Source organism: Miscanthus floridulus, chromosome 1, assembly GCF_019320115.1.
Source record: "Miscanthus floridulus cultivar M001 chromosome 1, ASM1932011v1, whole genome shotgun sequence".
NCBI classification, from domain to species: Eukaryota; Viridiplantae; Streptophyta; class Magnoliopsida; order Poales; family Poaceae; genus Miscanthus; species Miscanthus floridulus.
In genome coordinates, this window is record NC_089580.1 from 181,501,294 (window position 1) to 181,524,558 (window position 23,265).

At 43.1% G+C, this 23,265-nt stretch overlaps 3 protein-coding genes across 8 annotated transcripts; 1 reads left to right on the forward strand and 2 right to left on the reverse strand.

The window, feature by feature from the left end:
• Window positions 1–97: 97 nt before the first annotated feature.
• Window positions 98–3,087, reverse strand: LOC136504316 (pentatricopeptide repeat-containing protein At3g29290-like). Of its 2 annotated transcripts, none has more exons than XM_066499207.1 (2): window positions 1,322–3,087; window positions 98–446 (listed from the first exon to the last, which is right to left on the reverse strand). In XM_066499207.1, the coding sequence occupies exons 1-2, from the start codon at window positions 2,900–2,902 to the stop codon at window positions 285–287; spliced, it is 1,743 nt and encodes a 580-aa protein (XP_066355304.1). In that variant the 5' UTR covers window positions 2,903–3,087; the 3' UTR covers window positions 98–284. The 2 variants fall into 2 exon arrangements, with proteins under 2 accessions (XP_066355304.1, XP_066355297.1); XM_066499200.1 differs by having other exon boundaries at window positions 98–449.
• An 886-nt stretch (window positions 3,088–3,973) lies between these two features.
• On the forward strand, window positions 3,974–6,783 carry LOC136550314 (remorin-like). 4 transcript variants are annotated; one of them, XM_066541860.1, is made up of 6 exons: window positions 3,974–4,258; window positions 4,552–4,631; window positions 5,360–5,605; window positions 5,713–6,040; window positions 6,112–6,160; window positions 6,383–6,783. In XM_066541860.1, the coding sequence occupies exons 1-6, from the start codon at window positions 4,233–4,235 to the stop codon at window positions 6,572–6,574; spliced, it is 921 nt and encodes a 306-aa protein (XP_066397957.1). In that variant the 5' UTR covers window positions 3,974–4,232; the 3' UTR covers window positions 6,575–6,783. The 4 variants fall into 4 exon arrangements, with proteins under 4 accessions (XP_066397957.1, XP_066397951.1, XP_066397965.1 ...); XM_066541854.1 differs by having other exon boundaries at window positions 3,986–4,258; window positions 6,112–6,193; window positions 6,383–6,777; XM_066541868.1 differs by having other exon boundaries at window positions 3,990–4,267; window positions 6,112–6,193; window positions 6,383–6,776.
• A 63-nt stretch (window positions 6,784–6,846) lies between these two features.
• LOC136550300 (uncharacterized) lies at window positions 6,847–11,617 on the reverse strand. Of its 2 annotated transcripts, none has more exons than XM_066541834.1 (3): window positions 11,394–11,617; window positions 10,047–10,123; window positions 6,847–9,675 (listed from the first exon to the last, which is right to left on the reverse strand). In XM_066541834.1, the coding sequence occupies exon 3, from the start codon at window positions 9,599–9,601 to the stop codon at window positions 7,262–7,264; it is 2,340 nt and encodes a 779-aa protein (XP_066397931.1). In that variant the 5' UTR covers window positions 9,602–9,675; window positions 10,047–10,123; window positions 11,394–11,617; the 3' UTR covers window positions 6,847–7,261. The 2 variants fall into 2 exon arrangements, with proteins under 2 accessions (XP_066397931.1, XP_066397938.1); XM_066541841.1 differs by having other exon boundaries at window positions 6,847–9,734.
• Between the last annotated feature and the right edge of the window lie 11,648 nt (window positions 11,618–23,265).

Sequence of the window (23,265 nt, forward strand, 5' to 3'; positions counted from 1 at the left end):
CCGGGCACCGGCGCCGGCGGCATCCACGGTGGAACGGGACCCCGTCATCGTTGGCAAGGGGCAGCAGGATGTCAGTGAGGAGAAACATATGCAGAATCTGTGCACCGGCACTGCCAGCTTCCGCTCGACCCATTGTCGTGGTACCTATACAATATCCTTTGCGGACAAGTTGAAATGTTGAGTGCCTATACAGTGTCCAGCTCAACAATTATGCTCTACCACCTTTGATCCTGTATACAAGCGCGTTCGCGCATTTCATAGGGCTGTGTTTCATGAGGCTAGTCCTAGTCCGTAGCAATGTGCTGAAGCATGAACGCCCTCGTCTTGCCATCCGGTACGAGCCTAATGCTCCGCATCTTGGCGTACACCCTGTTGGCCAGCCCGATCTTGCCTCGCAAACACAGCCCATGGATGACCGCATTGTAGATCGAAGAGTCTGGAGCCACCTGCTGCAGGCAGTTCAAAAAATTTATTAGATCACTAGGGCATTCATGAATGAATGAAACATGAAACCTGGATTTGAAAGCACCAAGACTGCAACCAGGTTCGACGGAATGATTCAGTAAACTAGTATAGTATGATGTTCTGCAAGTTCAGCATCCATAAACCATAATGCACCGCGTGCTGATACTTTGTAGCGTTCTTAATGCTCAGTAGTTTAACATCCATAATGTTCTGCAGGCCCAACATCCATAATATAATCCATACTTTATACTAATACGATGTTGCTCCAGCGTTCTTAATGCTCACTAGTTTAGACAGCCATTGTCCTTGATGTTCAAATAATGGATAGGGTCAGAACAATGAGCAATTTTCTGTAAATCTTCTCTTTTCCTCCCCAAATATAGATAAATGGAACCATATGATCATTGTTTTTGAGGCTAAAGAATGCATACACCAAATAACTGGATCACAAAATTAACCATGTGGTTCGAAATGAATATCACTAGTGTCAAGAACAGAAATCTAATGGAAGCTACACATTGCTAATTCTTCAAATTCAGGTGCAGTTATGCACAAGAAGGCATTTGTTCAAATTCAGGTGCAGTTGTGCACAAGAAGCCATTCGAATGACCAAGAAAAACTGGAAAAGAAACCATGTCTAAGAGGGATTTTCATCTTCGTGTCCAGCCATAGTGTTGGTACTAACCATAGAAGATTGCTAAATAATTAAGCAACAATAAACGTAGCATTGAAGAACCAAAGTCAGAGTGCCACCCGTCCAATCTTTTGGTACGAGAGCAGTACAAAAACCCACATCTAAGCAAATGGGAATTCAAGACTTGAACATAGATAAAATAATGACAAAAGGAAGTATTACCTCTAATATATCCTCCACTTCAGTCCAAAGAGATCCCCAGATGCAAGCTCGTATAACAGATAAATGTGTGAATGTGTCTGGCAAACACCTTTGATTAATCATGCGCTGGTACACTTTAAGAGCAACTTTTGGCTCGCTAGCAACCTCACAAGCACCTATCACATGATTGTAAGATACCACTGATATTTTCAGTCCACTTTTTTCCATCATCCACAACAGCTGCAAACCATGTTCCCATTGACCAAGCTTTTCGCAAGACATCAAAGCAATGTTGTAGAGATGATCATTTAAGAGCGTCGGATGCTTGGCTTTGATTCCTTGGAAAAGCTCTAGGCAGTCCCAGCATCGCCCATACCTGTATAATCCCGACAACAGTGCACTCCATGTATATTGATCAGGCTTAAGGCCTGATTTTTTCAGAAGACGGTACATCCTAAAGGCGAGTTCATCTTGACCAGCCTTCCCTAGTGAGTTGATAATTGAATTGAACAAAATTAAACTGGGTTTCATGCCAGCACTCAGCATTCTACTAAATGTGGACAGTGCAAACTCCCACTTCCCTTCTTTAGTGCAGGAAGCAATGATAGCCTTCATTATATCCTCGCTCGGATCTAGTCCGCTCTGGAGCATTTCCTGATATGCGACAATTGCTAACTCAGACTGTCCACATTGCACGAATATGCTGACTAACAAATCATATGTCAGCAAAGTCCCACTCAAAGAATTCTCCTCTAGCCTTCTCCATAGTCTCTCCACAAGCATCCATTCTTTTGCTCTTCCACACACAGATATCATTATATTATAAACAATCACATCAATGATTTTCTTTGAATCTTCCTCCTCCTCAATCTTATTGAACATTTCCAATGCAGAAACATAACCCTGATTGCTCGCAACAGCCTTGAGTATCAAGGTATACGTTTGCCCTGTTGCCATTCCTTTCCCCTTCATGAACTCAAACAACCTCATTGCATCCGCCAATGAACTTCTCCGCACATAGCAAGCTAACAGGGAGTTGCAGGCACGTGCGCTTGGCTGCAGCCCAGATGCGCGCATTGAATCAAACAGCTCAGTGGCACTCCTGACCTTGTTGTTTTGGCTGAGCTTTATCAACCTTCTGGACAGCGTCGCCTCGTCCCTCTCCTCCAAGAAGTGCAGCCTCGACGCCCCATGCTCAGATTTCCTGTCCGGCTCCGACGCCATCGCCGGTGGAGCACTTCTTGCGCCCACCTCCTCCTGAAAAACGGTCGGCCTCGTCGGACGCCGACGCGGCCCGCGCCTCTTGCCACCATCATGGCCATCAGCGTGCCGTTCACCATCGACGGCCCAAAACCCAACGCCGACGTCCTCCTTCCCGTCGACCTCCGAATCAAGTAAGCATGGAGCCGCCCTACAAACGCAAGCTCCGACCGTAACCATGGCGGCGCTTAGACCTTGTGCCAGGCGGGCGTCGCCACTGATCTGGCCTCCGCTTCGCGGACGGAATTTTGTGCCATCACCACCGCATCCCTTGCCGCGCGGGGGCAGCTCTTGGCCGAAGGAGCCGTAGCTCGTGCTGCAGCCGCTCCAAACTGTAGCCATGGCCGCCGCGAATGGTAACGAAATCCAGATATTTCATCAACACGCGGAGGCTCTCTTCGCTAATCTGGGAGAGGAACCAATCCAAAAAACGGAGAATCGACGGAATTGGGTGGAAAATTACACTCCCAGATGGATTGGAGAGGTGGGGAGTAACCGTGAGTAGAGAGGAGGCAGGCAGTGGGAGAGGAGCAGTGTGGTGTGTGGATGAGGGGATTAGGGCGGATGTATTAAATAAATGGGCCTTCTTATTAGCGGGCCTGAATATTTGGTTTAGCCCAACGAAAATCCTAGTCCGTCCAGACTCCAAATCGGCCCAGTAGTTTCAACCCAGTTTTGATGGGTTTAATAATTTATTTTTTTCGGGTAAAAAAAGGTTAGTGTAGCATTTCGACGTAGTGTAAGACTGATCGGTGATACAACCATGTCAGCCTTGTGGCTTGGCAATATGAACTATGGATCCTCGGCTGTAAATGACGCCTGATTCTGAGTGACGATCTGTGAGCATTGAAACGACAAAAATAACCGATGCGTTGTGGGCTTACATTGCCACTATTATCTGTCTCATCTATTTGACCTGCTAGTTACTTCTGCGAGAACAAAATCTTGGAGTAGTAAATCAGTATCTCTTGTGTTAGGAACAAAGACAAACCCATCCTCTTTCCAGGGCACTAAGATGGCATAAAGTGGCTTCTTTAATTTCAAAAGGGCACCTACCAGAGGCTGCCACCATCACAGGACAGATTCAGCACTAATATGTGATAACTGATAAAGCACACCGTTGTTCCTTCATTAGCCCAAGAGGACAGAGGGCAGTGAATCTGAAATTGCAGCGAACGAGTACTTTGAACTTCGAACATTGCACTGACATCTGTAACTGATGAGCAAAGCTGGAATGATTCCTTGCTAGCTATGTTCATAGTACAGGAACCTCGAATAGTTACCAAACGTAGCCCCCTCGAAGATGCCGATTCGTGCCGACAAAAGTTATCCTCTGAATGTCACAAAGGAATTAGGCACACTCCATCAGGCATCAGCTAGCTGTCTTGAGAATTGAGCCAGCACCGGAGGCGGCACAACGGAGGGAAGAATATCACGCGCTGGATTCTTGAAGGCTTACATAGGGGTAAAGCGATCCCATTCCCATTTCCACTCCTATTGTCTGCCTCCAAGACAACAGTTTTGCTTGCACTCTCCTGCCTTTGGTTCACCGCCTCTATATGCAATGCAAGCAAGCAGTTTTAAATACGAGGCTCTCGCTTGTCACTGAAGCTGCGACTTCTTGTGCCTTGGAACCTGCCATTGGGGCTTCTCTACAAATACGTTGCGCGCCATGGACGGCGACTCGAAGAAGCTGAGGTAAAACAGGTGCACGCAGCAGGACCCGGACCTCGATCTGCTGAAGGGTTTGATCTTTCATCTGTTTGGCTGGCTTCGGATTGTTTTCTCTTTTTTTATTTATCTCATATTGTACCTTGGGCCTGGTGGCTCTTAAATCTCCCTCCTTAAAAAGTTGAGGTGAAAACGGTTATTTTGGCTAATAAAGAGCGGAAAGTTCAGGTGGCGCGTTTTGGGGATTTAGAATGGGAAGGGCCTTGCATTCTTGTGATCATCAGGTCCGAGCAGATTCAGATTTCACAGTTATTTTGCAGGGTTCGGTTTTCTGGAGTAGGAAAGGGAGGTAGAGGTGGACGCCAGACTTCAGCCATAGAAAGCACGCCTATTGGAAGAGGTAACTAACTGATCAATCAATACGCGATGATTTGGTTTTCACAAACATGAAAAGCACGGAGTTGCACACCACAACTCGTGCTATTGTTTGTTTTCTGATCACTCTGTGTTGAGTTGTAGTTTGGGCAATGGCTGATAGGAGTCTGGTTGCAGAAACTCTAGTGTTACTGAGCTTTTAAATGCTTAATGCTGGGTGTTGTTAAACGCAAACACTAAATTTGACGGACAGGGGAGTGTTCTCCCTGGAACTCTAAAAAAAAGCACACAGATTATTTCGGTTTTGAAGGTACCTTGATGGACCAAAAATGTTATAATTTTATTTTACAGAAGGTAGCAGTTGTAAACTTGTAATTATGTCAAGCACTATCCAATTTTTTTTTACTTCTATTGTTGTTTTTGAGACTGATAAGATCATAGTGCTATCTCGTTATGATCAGCGTTATAAAAATTAGAAGGTAAATCGTGGAGCATTAAAAAATCCAGAAGTTCTGAATTAGAAGGAAAAAACACTCTTCACATGGATGTGTAGAATGCAACTAAGTTTTCCCCATTTTCTGACAGTGTTTTTTTTAAAAAAAAAACTGTTATTGAAACGATTCATTTTCTTGAAAGAAACAAAACCATCCAACTGAAACGACAATATCTAACAAAATTTATCAATACAAGCTGGTCAGAATCCTACCGGCAGTTTCGGAAAAACAATCTGACAAATTGGTTTGTGACGTCCAGCGGAAATGAACAGCAGTGGAGAATATGATGCTGCATTCGCAGCCACAATTGCAGCGGCAGCATTTGCAATCGCTGCCAGTGAAGAGAAGCTTGCAACTCAGAAGAAGTCTGTCCCCATTGAGGAGGTGCCCCCAGCCCTGTCGCCAGTCAAGAGAGGTGAAAGCACCAAAAAACCTGCTGGAGGCAACAAAATCGCAAGATGGTTTAGCGGCAAAGAGCCTCTAGAACACGACGATGACGGTCCAGGTAGTGTAAAAATTGTTCTACCTTACTCGGTTACTCCCATTCTTTTGCTACCTGTACTATATAGCCTGCAAATCTCTTTGTGACAATGCTGAATGAAATATCCTTAGTTAACGTATCGGTGAGGAGGCCACTGAAACCAGCACCTGGAATGCCTGAGGATATGCCTGCAGATCACAAGGTGGCACCCAAGATACTTGAAACTTCTCTGAGTGTGAAGAAGGGTTCAGGATCCTCCAGCAAGTCAGCAGACAGGAAAGGAAGCAAGAAGTTTGAGCAAGAACAGGCTGTTCAGAAAGCGCCCTCGGCCGTCAGGCCAGCCACATCATATCATTCTAGATGGAATGGAGAAGACGCAGCAGGAGTAACTGCTATTGGCGGCACGGGATCTAAGGCTGATGAATGGGAGAAGGCAAAGCTTGCAAGAGTTAAAGAGGAGTGAGTATGATTTATTTTAGATTCTGAAGGTCATTTGATTGAAGTTATGCTGATATGGACTTCAAATTTAGGTATGAAAAGATGATGGAGACCATAGCTGAATGGGAAACTGAGAAGAAGGTGAAGGCGAGACGCCAAAAAGAAAAGAAAGAGGTTTTAATTTTGTTAGTTCATTCATAGTTTAAAGAACACTGCACTATTAATTCAATATTTCCTTCGTCGAAAGCATCTGTGGTACAAGCCCCAAACCCAAAAAATGATAATGCTAGGAATTCATCATGATAAATAATTGATTAAACCACATTGTTTGAGGAGACCTGAGCTGAGCTTCTTAACTTGCAGACTGAGCTGGACAGAAAGAGAGCAAAAGCACTAGAAGAATACAACCAGGAGATGACAAGGATCAGCAAAATTGCTGGAGGAGCAAGGTCAATGGCAGAGGAACGAAAATACAACGATGAGAATAAGATCAAAGAGAAGGCGCGCAAGATACGATCCACAGGAAAGCCTTCCCACACATGTGCTTGCTTTTGAGAATAGTTTAATACGCTGAAATTTGGAACCAAATGAAAGACGTGTGATTTGAACAGTTGGAAAAGGCACACAATAGTGACGTGCTGTATTGTACTATATATGTATTTGGCTTTGACAAGTTATGAGTGTAGAGTTGTATCCAACACGCAACATATTGACGCATTCCACTGAAAGCAACATCAACATATTTAAAGGATGTGGAGTTAAGAAATAAAAAAAGCCATGCATCAACATTGAAGATGAAGCATGGAGTAGGAACTGCCCCAAGAACAATGAGAAATGAGTACATATATTCATCAGAAAGAACAGAATTTAGGATTCTCATAGCAGAGTGTTTGATATACAAACAATACTACCACCACGGTGAAAACCAAATCAGAGGTAGGTGCAGCAAAACCAACTCTTTGAATATTGCATTTAGGAAACCCAAGCCGAACAAAAGCACAATTGGTTTTACAGTGTCTCATTTGATTTACAGTGAAGTAGACTTCAAAGCACTCCTTCCGTTGAACACATTACTATATACTGACTGTAAACCTTTTTCCGCAACTGTCGTCGTTCTACAGGAGAAAATTTGTTGTATAAACTGAACAAAATCCTTCCAATCAGATCCGACTCTGGAACCAAATAAAAGAGGAGACCCAAACATGAGTGCAAAGATTGAAACCTTTCAGAGGCCTGCAAATTCTATCCAGTTTCCTCAGGTCCATTTCCCTCATCATCAGGAATTGAATCTTGTGAATTACCAGCTTGTGCTGTGGATGATGTGGGTTTGCCATCCTGGAGAGAAATCACTGTTTCAAAAGCACCAACTAAAGCTTTTACCTTGCTTTTCCTGGACTCAACTAGCTTGCTTGCAGTTTCTTCAATTACATTATTGAACAATCCTTGTGCATCTTTCTTCTCCTGTGCATCTTGATGTCGCAGTTTCACACCAGGAGATTCCACATCAGTAGGAACAGCATTACTGGTGCTGTTCCTTCTGTAAATCCTTCTAGCTGGTTGGCTTTCACGATTTGAAGCTTCATTTGCAGACTTTCTTCTAAATTTCAGTCTCCTTGGGCCAATGATGTCTGGTGGGAGTTCTACAATTTTACCCCTCTTAAACTTCAATTTATAAGGTGTGAGACTAGCATCATCCAATTCAAGTGCTGAGGTTCTTCTTGATCTTTGGCCACCAGACTTCAGAGATTCATCCCTATTTTTGTTGATTGTTGTCTCCTCATCCTCTGTACCAGATTCATCTGATTCACTTAATTCAAAATCATACTCTTCATAAAATTCATTATCCGATAGTTCTTCTGGTGACTGATGAGTAATAAATATCCTTGATTTCAGTCCGCCCTGTTCAGAGGTATTTTCATTACTGATACTTGCTAACTCATCACCAGCAAAAACACTTGGTTCAATTAGCATGGACTTAGGCTCTTCAAGAAGTCCACCATCTGATGAAGTTTCTGAAATTGATTGGCAGTGAGAAGCACTGTTGTTCATCCTACTGTCAAAAACTTTACCAGCCGTATCATTCTCTGCTGCATTTCCAGAAGAAAGATCAAGACAAGACTCAGGCTCCTCATTATGTTTTTTGTCAACCACCAGTAGCCCTGGAGATCTTTCAAAATCTCCATGAAGTTCCATTTCTTCCTTACCTTCAGAGATCAGAGACTCCACAGACGCATTGACTTCAACTTGAACTTGATCATCCTCAATTTTTGAATTACTTTGAGTTGATATAAAGTCATACACATCTGCATTTTCCACAGTTGTTACTTGTTCTGGTAATTGACAAAGAGTTGCATAATCTATTTGGCTGTCATAATCCTTTGAAGCTTGATTATGAACAATATTATGCTCTGGTAGTTTATGTTCTAGATCAGATTCACCTAGGATAGCACTGAATTCCTTTTCATCTAATAATGATTGCTGCAGCTCAAGGGCAATGGTGCTTTCCAGGAGGGCTTCACCTACTAATACTTTGCTCTTTTCAGTTATTCCCATCCCATCGTCCTCTGAAATGGATTTACTTGTTTCTTCTGGTGCTGGTTGAGAATTGTCTACGTATTCTGTAATAGCTGAAGAGAGTTCAGCCAATGTTGAATCGATATAATACCCTGCAATTTGTGGATCATCTATTTGTACTTCCACAGAAGCAGTCAGCTTGGGTTCCAAAGAGAGGGGTGATCTGGGCATATCTGAGCCTTCCTTCCCATTTATATTTGAATTGCTTGACCTTTTAGGACTTTGTCCAGATTTAGCATGCATTCTAGTAATATTTGCTGCAACAGGTCCCTCCTGAGTATTTTTATGTTTTAAAAGTAGATGCTTGCTAGAAGCCTGAGATGCAAGAGGCCCCTGTTTAACTATGTTGAGCTTAGTGGTAGAAGAAGCTGGCCTCTTGTGCCATGATTGATTAGCCATTGTGACTCTATCCACATTTCTAGATTTCTCCAGCAAGGTCTTCTCTGGAAACTTTGATTTGGCAGGAAATATAGCCCCCTTGGCCGGCGTTGTTTCTTTTTTATCAATTTTTGGAACTCCATTTGAACGCCTTAGATTTGTTGGAGCCTTCTGTGCAACAATTGAATGCATCTTTCTTCCATCAGAGTTCAGAGATTTATGTTGAGATGGTGTAGCTGTCCTGGGAACCATATGCTCACTGGATGTAACACCTTTTCGATTTGCTGATGCTTTCTTGGGTGCAAAACGTTCAACTTCACCCAGAGATATGCTCGACTTGGCTAGTGATACACTCCTATTTTTGACATCCTTGGACCTATCCAAGATAGCTGATCTGTGTAGTGTCAAATTATTCAGATGAGCAGGAAGTTTCTTTCTTCTTCCTCCAGAAAAACCCGGCTCCTCTTCTGAAGGATTTTTGTGTCCATACTTGCAAAAATCATGGCACGAGCCTCTAGTAGCTCTGAGATAATTTGGTACAGTCTTCTCATGCTTTTTTGACTCTAGAGATGAAACTGAAGTCGTAGGTGTGGTGCCACTAGGTGAACCTTTTTCCAAATCTTTGGACATTGAAGTCTTTCAGTAGCTGAGATGGTGCTGGTGTCAGATGAATTTTCTTCCTTCTGAACTCGATAGGTTTTAAGCTGTTGCAACAAAGGGCATTTGTTATTTCGAGACCTTTGCACAGCCACACACTAAGAATCTACAAAAAATAAAATAAAAGATGAATTTATACTGGTTCCAACCATCTTTGACAATCACTCAAACTTGAGCGAGATCAATAGGTCGCTAATGCTTCAATAGATTACTGAATAGTAAGTGGAGGATTCACACCACAAAACTAACTATTCAACCAAACAAAAATAAATCTTAGTTGCCTTAATAGTCTACTTCTGCCAAGTTGAAATGATACTTTACTTCTGCAGAGCTGAAGTCCTTGAATGAAAATTAAGAAAAAAATAAACCTAATTCAATAAATTAGAAAAAAAATATTTGCACATCATCAGAAGCATACCTCCTAAAACCAGGTACCGTGCTGTTCAATAAGCAATTGTTAAAGAGTGCTTTCAAATTCCATGTTGAGAAATTGGCCTGGATTTGAAAGGAAACAAAGTCATCAAGACAGCAATATTTCATAGTCATCAGTCACATCACACATAAATTCAATATTAAAAAATAAAGTGCACATCATGACCAGTTTGCTTAACCAATAAAGTGCCCACCACCAACCATATTTACAGAATTTCTATAGAAAGAGGAGATAGAGGAGGGGATGAACATAAAGATCTGATAGGTTCCTCTCGATAGAAGCAATGGAGCAGCCAGAATGTGACAGAACACCAAATAAGAATTCAACTATCTGTGTCTAAACTAGGATTTCTAAATCAAGCTGCCCCTGTCATACTTGATTACTGTCCCTGTCATACTTGATTACTATAACAAATCCAAATACGTATTGGACAATACAAGAGCCACAAGCGACAAAAGATGCCCAATTCAAGAATTATGTATCTTATCGTAACTTGGATCGTTGTCCTACGAAAGAGCAGATTTGGCCACTCCACTACTAGTCAAGATGAAAATAGAGGAAGAGATCGGTCTAAAAAACTGTTTGAACTAAATATACGGTAATCCACCTGTACAAACACGAACAGAATTGGGCAGAGATCATATCGAAGATCCCACTCCTCCACAAATACGTCATCCAATTAACCTATCATTAAAGAAAAGCTATTTTTTTCCTAGCCAAGCTGTCTAGAGTCTAGACCACACTGCTCCAGCATTGTCTTTCCAGCTCGAGATTGCAAGGACTTGAATGATGAGTAAAAGCGCGAGATAGTACCAACCAAAGTCCCCACGGAAAATACGTAAAAGAAAAACACCCGAACAAGGGGACCAGCGGCATTAATCTTAAAATGTGGCACACTTTCAATGGCAATTTGTCGTCCTTGAAAAGAAATTGTCGTCCTTGGAAAAGAAATCACTAACCGGAGGAACCGAATTCAGAAAGACCAAATCCAATTTTCAACGCGTATTACACCAAGCAGAATCGTTGTTAAGTTACAGAAATTTAACCAAAGACTGAAAGACCTATGCATCGTGCCAGCAGCCAGCGCAATTGCTAGGAAAACAAACTGAAATGAAAATATATATGGCGACGAGATTATTTGACATCAAAACTTCATCTTTCTTAGTCAAATTTACTCTTTTCAAACAAAGAACAGACACAGAACAACCCGAAGCGGCGTCCTAGTGAACCCCCAGCAACCAAACCACATCGCGGAACGCAGGGAAACCAGGCGAATCAAAAGCGATCACACAAAGCCTACCGGACCGGAGCGAGCAAGACCAGAGGTCATACCTTTTAGAGGAAGGCAGAGGCCCACGGCGGAGCCTGCCGCCCTCGCGGCCGCAGAGGCAAACGAAGCAGCGACGCGGTTGAGGAGAGGTAGCGGACAGCGGTGACGGAGGCGACGCGGTTCGCTGGGCAGGTAGGCAGCTGGCCGGCAGCGCCACCTTCTCTTCTCTGGAGGGGGGAGGGGCAGTCGTGCGCGCAACAAAGAAGAAGGCGTAAACCGAAGGGTGCGGCGGTGGCCGTTTCTTTTGTTTCGGCTTTCCGCGTCTTGGCAGCGTTAAATTCTTCGTTTCGTAACGCCTGGATGTTGCCGTGCAGACTTGCGGCTTAGGCCTTTTTTTTCACAGCTCAGCTTCAGTTATTTGTGTGTGTGGTGTGTGTTTTAGCTTCACGAGCAGCTTTGATTATCATATTTGATAAAATAGCTTCACATTATAAATAAAAAAATCAAATGACTATACTGTCCTTTCTTTTTTTTTTCTTTTCTCTCTTTTTTTTTTGTCAATCTTCCTAACGACAGTGGAGATGTCAGCGTTGGCTGTTGCAGCCCGCAGTCGGCCATTCGAGTGGAGATGTCAGCACCGCAACTAGCCGTCCCCGTTGAGGAGGAGGCACTAGGCACCAGCACTGCTGCCGACAGAGTGGAGTGGAGGAGTTGCTACTGCCGGGTGCCAGCCATGCGGATGGGAACAGGGAGACACTGGCGCCTCCAGCACTCGATGTAGATGAGGAGGATGAGGATGTGCAGCGAGTCCAACGACGCTCCGGCACCCGTCGGAGTGGAAAAGGAGGCGGATGTGTTGCGGCTCTCCGGTGACCTAGATGCATTTGCCTTGGCAATTTTCCGCCAATCAGGTGTTTTGGCCCCTGCCCCACACCTGTTTTTTTTTTTTGCACTATTCATTTTCCTCCTCCAGCTGCCCGCCGCCGTTCCGGCTTGTCCTCATTCTCGCCGTCGGCCACCGCCCCACCGCAGCCCCTAGGGTTCGTCGGCTCTTCCCCTCTCCACACCACCGCCATCTTCTCTAGCTCCGGCGAACTCGCCCTCCACCATCTTCTTCGACTCCGGCGAGCCTCCCCCTCCCCGACCTGGCTCGACCGCCCCTGCTACCGCCAGCTCCCCTAAGCCGTCCGGCCACCATCCCCACCGCTTGGCCAAGCTACCTCCCCCCGTCCGGGCCCTTCTATACCGTCGGAGTTGGAGAAGAAAGAGGGAGAGAGCTCGCCGGAACCCTAGCCACCGCACCGGAACTGTAGAAGAAGACGGCGTGCACATGAGGAGGAGGATGCCTACCTCTGCCGCCGTCATCTCCGCGAGCTCGGCCGCCACCGCCGTCGCCATCGCCGCTGGAGGGAAGGGATGGAGTAGCCACATGGGGCGCGCTAGAGCACGGGCGTCACGGGCGCTCCAAATCGGACGACGAGCGACGGCTGGTGCTCTGTTGGTGTTTATTAACGTGCCATTTGTTTTAAGTACTTAGCCACCTATCATAAACCTATACCTCCTAGCTTTACTAGGTTGTCATCCCTAGTGATGATGCTAGAGATATGTGTTGGTACTACATAGTATTACTAGAATTGCACTAAGCAATTCTTATTAATGCAAGTGACTAGAGATAATATATATAAATATATGAATACAAAGTATCTGCAAGCGCACAGATAATATACCATTGTAGCATTTTATCCGAGAGTATTCCAGGTATCGTTATTTATATTTTTACCACAAGAAAGGTCTAGCATGGATATGTATTGATAACTTATACTATTGAAGGAGAAATAAAACATAGCCAATATTCTACTCACAACAGGGATAAGTCATAAGATAATAGATGTATAAATAATAAGTAATGACAATGATAAATCACTCAGAGCACTCCTTTCTATAGAATTAGCATGGCCAGATAAAATATTAGAGATATAATTTCTAAGTCATTCTTAATTACAAGTCAAAGCATACATTTGATTAGTGCAATTACACCTAGTAATCATAGCTAAGATCATCATCATATCTACACCTAAGGGATATTACTAAGAAAGATTGAGGGCAGAGCTCGTTCTACCTTCGTAATCGGACCCTACTTGCACCTATATTCGGAGAGTGGACTACTGTGGTAGAACCGTCCGAAATAACACGCTTTCGGAGGCGTTCGTCTTCCACTAGATACTAGAGGCGTTCGTCTTCCACTAGATACTAAGCACCTCGAAAGTGAGCTACATCAGTCAGTTCCGTCGAGCACACCCTAAGGGAGAACTCGAAACGATCCACGTTTTACATCCAGAATCCAATAATAAGTACGAGCTTACAATACTTAGTTCATTTCATACAATAAAAGTTCTTAGAAATTATTTATTATAATACCAGAGTTTAGAGTGTGATAATTGAATAGCGGAATGAAAATAAACATCTAGCGGAAATGATATAAGGATCCGTCTGTGCCCACCAGAAGAATCCTCCACACAAGAGCTACTCCTCAAGCTACACCTACAACAGGGGTAAAATAACCCTGAGTACACAATATACTCGCAAGACTTACTCGACTAGTGAGAATAGTATCCTGACTCTCAAGGATATGATAGGCAATATGGGTTTGTTGTTTTCTTTTTGTTTGTGGAAAGCATTACTAATAGTTCATCCTTACAGTCAAGTTTTATTACCAGTTATGATTACTTCATTAGCTAACCATTCTAGGTAAGCACATGTTCTACTTTCAAGGAAGGGTTAAGCAATCAGAACCATTTCACTATCTTTAATCTTTCAGCTCTTACTATGGTGCTGTACCATAGCCAAGTTGTACTGTCTCATGAAAATGGCGATTCGCGAACTAATGTATCCCAGCTAGGTACCCCGAAACACATGCCTCACTTATACCCCAGGTACAAACGAGACCAACCCATTTCACTATTATCGAGGGGTCTAGGTCCCCATCCAAACTTGGACTCCAAACCTCCACACTTGAGACCCGGTCTTAGCATGGTGCTTAGACCTCTACCTTTCCTCGTCTCCAATCAGTCGGTCCGAGAAGAGCTGAAACCCACAATAAGAGCGTAACGAGCATTTCCACTCCTATAAGCAAGTATGTGCTCAGAATAATAAATTTGTGACCTGACTACCATCCACAGCAACGGACGGTCCTTAATCGATACGAACAGAGAAAACAGTGTAACCAAGCTAAGCCCCGTTGGCCATAGGACACAACCTGTTACACCTAACAATACCCATACCATATCCCTACCCTGTCTCCATTTTTTCTTTCATCCTTTTATTATGAGAGTAATAATAATCCCCTATTATGAGAAACGGTAGGTTACTCACGCTACCGATGATCTAAGCATAACATCTACTCGAACTTGCACTATTAAGACTCTTAGGATAGGTATATCTATGTATGTGGTTTTCATAAAATTCTTGTAATATAAATGCACAACACATATATATATACGGTGAATTATAAAATAGAGGTTATGTATCGGGGCTTGCCTTAGGCCGACGCGATGTTAGCTGAGTCAGTCAGTGGCGTCTCCGGGACCTCCTCCTACATGAGAATCTCCTCATACTCCTTGACGATCTTCTCGAACTCGTGATCGCTGGTGGTCACGATTTCTACCAAATTATTCTCTACATGCATGCGATGATGATGCAACACTTAGCATTTAGGCAACAACAACTCTTAAACTAAGAATACGCATACTAAGCTACTAAGCTAGCTCTAATGACTAAGATATTAAGCTAACTATCATCTTTACCAAGCAAAGTGTTGGGTTCAACTAACAAACACCTAGCTTTATAAATGAAGGATATATCTTTATTTCTACTAATGATTTAATGTATATTGAAACAAAGAGTATTTAACTACCCTAATGCTTAGTCTATTCTAATACTACAAAAATTATAGTGAGCACATAATAATACAATGAAGCTACTATAAAAATTTTAGTACAAAAGCTATCACCAATTTACCACAAAAATTCCTACAATAATTAACTTAATATTATTAAGCATTCACAAATGATTTAATAGCTCCTAATGTCAACACATATAAATATGAACTAAATACACCAACAGATAGAGCACAATTTTAGGAACCTAATAAAATTTGTTTTATAATTTTTGGACACCTACATGATTTTATATTAATTACCAAAGATCAGCTCAGAAATTAAATTAGAAAATTATTTCTAATTCCTTAGGAAAATCAAAACTAAATCTCCCGCGCGGCCCGTGCGACACAGCGCGCGCGCAGTGACCCGCTTCCATGGCCCACGCGATGCTAGTCCGCGTGCGAGATGACCCGCGGTGGGGAATCCCACGTGCGCTGTTGCTTTTGCAAAATAGACCTCGTACTTCTCTCAAATTACAACTAAGTCCTAACGCTATTTCCCCCTCTCTCAAACCTTCTCACTTAACCCCCTGGCTTTCCTAAAATTCCTCCGCGCGCACCCCCGGTGACTCAGCATCCGGCGGTGCGGCGACGGTGACACAGTGCGGCCACGCCAGCCACCTAGGACCTACGCCGACCCTCCTAACGAGTCAATCACCATCTCCGACCCAAGCGGCTACGCTAAGCGGCAGTGTGGGCTAACATGACTTGCTAGGGAAGACTGCAGCGGTGCGCGGCCATCCACGATGGCGGCGCCACTATTTCAGCGAGCTGGGATATCTATAGACCTAATTGGTTAGCACGAGAGCATCAGGAGGCTACCATGGACCAGGCCGAGGTGACGGTTGGAGCAGAGGATGATGGAGAAGGGCTGGCCATGTGCGGCCGAGCCATGCAACAGCGCACCGCGGTGGCACGATCGTGTCAGTAATGATGGGGGACGGTAGAGGTTCGGTTATGGTGCACAGGGCGAAGAGGGGATGAAGGAGAATCTAGTGCACAGGAATTGGCTTGGGGTGAAGTGATGGAGAGCTACCCTCAGCCATGGCCGAGAGCGGCCTTAACAGTACGGCGGTAGGGAAAGTTCCAAATTGGAGCTTGGCCATGCACGATTCAAGGCTTGGTGGGGTCAGGTGGTGAGGGGACTTGATGAAGCCATGGACACACTAAATTGAATGGAGGTGATCGTTCGATGCTTAATTTGATGGCACGGCTTGATGGCGGCAGCAGAGGGAGAAAGACAGAGAGACAGGGCACAGTAGGTGGGCTTAGCTCAGGCTTGCCTTGGCAAGATGTGGTCGGTGTGATAGTGGAGGCACATGCACAGACGCTATGAACAAGCGCACGCATCCACGACCGGTATGGCCTGTGTGGCGCAGCACCATAAATGTCAAGGCGATGGCGAGCCCGGCCACATGCGTGCGGTAATGGCGGCCTTGAACTAGGACAGCAGCGGCCCAGAGGTGCAGAGAGAAGCATGGATGTGAAGATGAGGCAATGGCACCGACAACGCTGTGTCGCGACGTAGGGTGGGGCCGACAGCAGTACCGATTGGCTGCATAAGCAGTAGGAGGGGCTCCACGCCCCCAGAGGCCAGTGGCGGCCAGGCCATAGCCAAACCAGAGCAGCCATGGCCAGCCACATGCGGCAACGCATGCACGCGCATGACCAGTGTGTGACGCCGTGCGGCCAGGCGTGGTGATCGCGCTCACCCCGCAAACCAGCCTGAGAACGTGTTGTTCATGAATTTTAAAGCGTCTATAAAAACTAAATGGTTGTTCTAGGAATCAAACCACCTTCACCATGCTCAAGAGGGCTTATCAGGCTACCAACTCGAGCTAAAACACAACACCACTTCCTAACTCGATTTAACAAAATAAATTACCAAACATTGCATTGTGTTGCTGTTTATAAACTTGAAAATATTCTATCTGAGCTGAACTTGATTCCAAGTTGCATTTCTAGGCTATTAGAAATGTTGACTAGCAATGTTATTTTTTCACAACAAGTATTTTATTGTCATCTACAAAGTTCATATTCTAAACTTTATTTAAGTATCACACACATGTTCTATAGTATTTTTGCTTAATAAAAATTGGTTTTTAACCCTACTTGATATACATGTGAGTTATGGAATAGCTTCTCATTTAGCATTTTTATTGATCATTTTAGGTTGCAATACTTCATCTATTCATTCCATCACATGTATTTTCACGTAAACATGATGCTAATGACATGGTTTAGTAATTTGTTTAGGGCCTAACACCGAGGGTGTTACAACTACAAAGGACTCAACAGGAGTGTCACATCCGCATCTACCATATGACCCAGAATATAGAGTGTATCCATAGGTAAACAACATATAAGCACCATGCTTACACAATGTCGACCACCCACACTGTGTATATCAGAGTGAGCGCTATATGAACTTATGCATAAACACAATGATAAACTAGCTATACTAAATATATAATCAAAGTAGACATTGAACATCCTAATGAAGAACATGAATAAGATGAACACTGAGATTGTCATAACAATTGTAACTAGCATATAAAAATAATAGAGAAACAAGAGAGAGAGGTACAAAGTTTATACCGAACCACGCTCTTGACAAGATCGAGAATCCAAGCGAAGTCCTGCGTGCCTCCCTCTATATCTATCCTAACTAGCTATGCTACGAAGGAGGAGGTGCTATGAGGAGATTATGGTTTCTATCTTCTCAAATGACTTGATGACTAAGTTATGCCTAGGGGAAAGGCAGGGGCTAGATTATATAGCCTTAAGGGTCCAATGTGAGCCCTTGGATCAAAATGACTTAAGCAATGGCCTAGATGCATCCTCAAAGGCGGTGGGAGACCGACATACGAAGCTAGCTGACAGGTGGAGCCCACAGGGGTCGGGTGGCCCCACCAAGAGGTCAGGTGGCCCTACCTATTAGGGGCTAGCCCTTCGCTTCGATGACATGCCTTCTGGACCCTTCTAGAGTCTTCCCACGTAGGTACCATAATAGAACTCTGTATTTTCCTTTGACAATAAGGTCCGCCTTGGCGGATTTCTGATTAAACCCTGCTGAAAACACAGATTCACCAAAACTTATGGAATTTATTAGTTTAAATCCCTAAACCTTCATTGGTGATTATATTTATGCCCTTATACATGCTTAATTGATGGTTTATATTAGTTGTTAACTACCATCAACAACTCCTCCAAGCTTACCTTTTGCTAGTCCCTTAGCAAAACTAAACTTAATAACTAAATATGGAGTTTAAGGATTTTGAAAACATTGAAACAACTCCTCAAAAGTACACATGCATTCAAACAAGAATTCTCCTCTGGTATTAGTATAAATCGATCTGACTTCAAACTTACCCATATTACCTTCAACCATGGGGCTTCTCAGCCTTTACTTCGATCTTGAGCAATTGAAAGACAGAACAATCAAGTCAAGCACTATGTCTTAAGTTCTTTGTTCAACCATTACTCTAGAGTTTTTATAGATTCTCAAAATAAAACTCAGAGCTTTATATTGTATGAAACTTTTAAGTCTCTCAATATATGTGGTATTTATGGATTCTCACCAAGACAATAGTGGTGTCATGCCTTTCTCTTCCTACATCTAAAGCTTATGTAGGGTTCATAGCTAGGGAGAAAACATAAAAGAGCATACTTGCAATACATATATTATAAAGTCAAACCTTGGATCCAAAGAGAGTTGAGTCATACAATCAAATCAAGATATGTATGTGTATGGATGTATATGGTAGATATATATGTGTCGGTGTTTTAGATCACTAGCTAGTAAATTTGTATCTACACGTCTGGCTCGGATAGTGTGCTCGGAGGACACAAGGATTTATACTAGTTCGGGTGAAATATCCCTATGTCTAGTGTGCTGCTGCTGGTGTTACCAGCACTAGTTTATAGTAGGGGTTACAAACAGGCGAGAGAGAGAGAAGGTCCCAAGTCTCTGGTGGAAGGATTGAAGAGTGCTAAGAGTTTGTTTAGCTGTGTGCTCGTTCTCCATGTGCTCGTGCCTTTGCCCCTTCTTGGTGCATCCTACTTCCCCTTTTATAGGTGAAGGGGAAGGCATAGGTTACAGAGAGGAAGAAAGAGAAAAGCTAGGGAGAAGAAAGCCTCTAGGCTACCAGGTCCTTCTTCTCCTTCATGTGGGTCCCGCTGATGTTGTAGATGGTGATAGGGATGACTCAACGTCGGGCTCCTGTTCACCACTAGTGTCATGCCTCGACGTCATCAGCTAGTCGTGGTGTCCCATCCCATCCTGGTGGACGATGTGGCGAACCGACGTGTTGGTCAGTGGCCGTACGGGGGTAGGCAGCATAGCGACCACGCACCCATCACTGTTGGCTATGTGAACCCTCAGGCGTGGTCTAACATGGCTATGGGTCACAATGAGATGTGCCTACTTCTTGCCCGGTGTTAGAAGTTTGACCCTAGGGTCGTACCTTCTGACCCGTAGTGGTTGGATGCGGTATGGTTCTTCGTCGGGTGAGTCAAAGCCTATGCCCTTAGGGTCGGGCGAGATGGCTCTCGTACCCTTGAGGTAGGGTGACATAGGGCCCGTGCCCAAGGGGTCGGGCAAGACGGAGCCCATACCCTTGGGGTCGGGTGACATGAGGCTCGTGCCCAAGGGGTTGGGTGAGACAGAGACCGTCCCTTTAGGGTCGGTCGAGACTAAAACACGTCCTTGATTATCTAGGCGAGTCATCGTCCACGGTCCTCAGATCTCCTCTTCGAGTATCCCTAATACTGATACCAAACAATATGGTGGCCAACCAAATTCTACTATACTCCTTAAAAGCATATCTCTCTTTTAAAACTTGGAAACAACTTTGCAAGAAAATAGGGGCTATCTTATTCATCTTCTCTTTTTTAGGCGGGCATCTGAGTACCCATTGTTTTCAATATCTCAGACATTTGTCCATTTTTTCTTATCTCTTTCTTTTTTTATGAATAACTTTTGCATAGCCCCATGCTTCTTTTCCACAACAAAAACTTTTGAGAGATAGCAAGAAGAACTTGGAGCATTTATTTGGTAGATATCTATGAAGAATATTTTTGGTGTTTACTCCCAGTGTAGGAGTAAAACATTTTTAGGTGGATCTAAATGAAATGAAATGTTGTTGCACCTACCCCCAGTGTAGGAGTAGTGCATATTTGGATGGTGTGTATGTGATCTTGATTTTAAGAGCATGACAAACCTCTCATAAGACATCAACAAAGCTTGACTAAACTCAATACAAAACAAGCAGCATATATGAGTGAAAGTTTTTCTAATCTAAGTATCATATATGGCTCTGGTAGGAATTCAAGCTTTGTCATACAACGAACTTATCATGTAGTATTTTTATATTTTTCAAAAGATAAATCTCTAGAACTCTAGAATCATTAGGAACAAGATAAACAGCAACTCAGGCCTTCTTATATCATATTCGTCAATTACCTAGACTTAGATCAAGCATATGCTACCCATGAGTTTCAAGTTCAGAGTAAATTCTTATATCAAAACAGTCGTATCCAAAACTCAGGAGAATTCAAGACTAAAACTAGGTACTTAAAAGGAATCATGACAGAGTAACTAGTCATCATTTCCATCTCAAGAGATTATCCTTAGAGTCCTTTTATTTAATTCTTAAAACAGAAAACTAGACACACACTTTTATTTTATTTTTTTATTTTTAAGATCACACCTTACTATTATATATATATAGCTAAGATAATTTTTTTATTTTGTTTTTGTTTGTTATGCTTCTTGTTATGATTCTAGCAAATATATAGAAAACTCAGAGATAGTAAAACCAAAAAAGGAAAGAAATACTTAGCTAGATACATGGGGGATGGTCCTCCCCCAAGCTGGATGTTGTCGTGGTCTTTCTTAAAATCTCTCTCATCCTTCTAGAAGTTGTTTTCCTCATGTAGCGGCTGTAGTAGCGGCTTGGGAAAATATACTTTGGATGGTTGGCTTTACTCTTGATCATCCTGCAAAATACTCCAACAAGAACACCAAAAACTCGTGGCACGAATTAAGATAAGGGGTTAACAATCAACCATTCGGAGATTTGTTGTCCTTGGAGGTTAGACATATTTCCTAATTGAGAAAGTTCTAGCAGGATGTCTATCAATATATTTTTGGATTTTTTTATATAATGCAGAAAGAAGTATATATGCATGTTTTTTTTTATTTTTATGCCACCACGGTAAATATTCCTATGGGCTTTTACACACTGTAGATTTATTCACATGGTGTTTTAGGCTTTATGATGCAATGATATAATGCAATAATAAAACTTTTTATTTTTCTTTTCTAAATGCAATGCTAATGTAGAAAAGTAAATATGCTAAAGTGAAAAATAATTCATGCAATGCTAAAAGTAAATATGGATAACTACCGATGTTACCTCACGACCAGGGTTTAGATTTTTAAGTCCTTCGAACAGGACTTGGCTGGAGAAGAGTCCTTCACTTTTTTGGGTGCATCATCTGGTCCCGAAGATGGAGACTGATGATTGCGCCTCTTGTGACCATGTTACCTTCTCCTTCCACACCTGCTTAGTCTATGGACTTGATTTTAGCAGAGCGGGTTCATCTTTTATAACTCCTTCAGGTTCCTTATCTTCCTCCCATTCATTCTTTGGAGATTGATTCTTCTGGTTTCGGGATGATCGATGTCTCCTCCTAGAGCGGGACTTCTTGCACTGCTCATAAATAGCATAACTATTAAAATAATAGTGTACCTTTTCTTTAGGGAATTAAAAGTGGACTTGTCTAGATCCAACATAGATGATCGCGTTGGTGGTGTTGAGGAACGGTCTTCCAAGAATGATGGGTGTATCATCTTCTTTTTTACCCATGTCTAGAACCATGAAGTCGGCAGGGGCATAGTGATCCTGTATTCTTACCACAATATCTTTTGCTATCTGTTTACACCAAAATTTGGGAAGAAGAATTGTAGGAACTCGAAAGCTCCCAAGATCGTGTCATCGAGGAATCGATTGCATAAAGGTCGGTATCAGCTGATTCGAATGCAGTACTAGAATTAGCTCTCTTTAGATAGCGCCAGCAGATAACGATAAAAGCTACAGTTGGCGTCAGGAAAAAAAATGTTGGACTCTACAAAAAGGAAAAGATTAGGGTCCAAGTTATCTTAAATTAGGAATGTTTTCTCTTATGCCAAAGATTGTAATGAGTCATGATTAAATAGGATTCATACGTAGGTTCCGGGTATAAATATTGGACCCAGCTATTATAAAGGACACACAATCAATTAAATACAAGTTACTTACTTTTTTGGCTCCGGCCACCCCTGAGGAGTAGGAGTAGAGAAGATCTCGGCGAGTTCTTTAGCGAGCAGGGCTGCATCGGTTCGGCCGACCTTCGGCTTGTCTATAAGTACCGTCATGGCTTATACTTCTATTCGTACGGCTACATCGATCCGGTCGACCTCCACTGCGACTCTGGTATAAGCTAGTTATCGACGACTCTTGTCTAGTTCAAGTATGGCTACATCGATTCGGTCGACCTCCACTGCTTGAATTAGATTAAGGTCAAGTTATCGGCTCTACCTAAGAGTGGCAACCTTTGGGTAGATTAATTAAGTTGTCGATATTGCTGATGTGTTTATCGTTATTAGCTTGTAGCAACATCAACCTGCCCGGTTGAGATCGATCTAGATCGACCTTATATCCTTTTAGTCCATCATTTGCTTTATTACAACATGATATTTCTTACTTTGAGCGATGGTTCACGTTTTATCGGCTGTTCTATTTTGATCTTGATCATGCATAGTACGTGGTTAAGGCACGAATGATCTTGAGGAGATTTGCTGGCTAGTTGAATCTGGTCTACGGTTCAATATTATGGCTGTAATGATCCGGTCGATCCCCACTGATAGCACTTTAGATTGGAGGATGCTAGTTAGTAGATTTATTCTCGATCAGACGTGACATTAACTATTTGCTATGCCTACATCGGCTAAA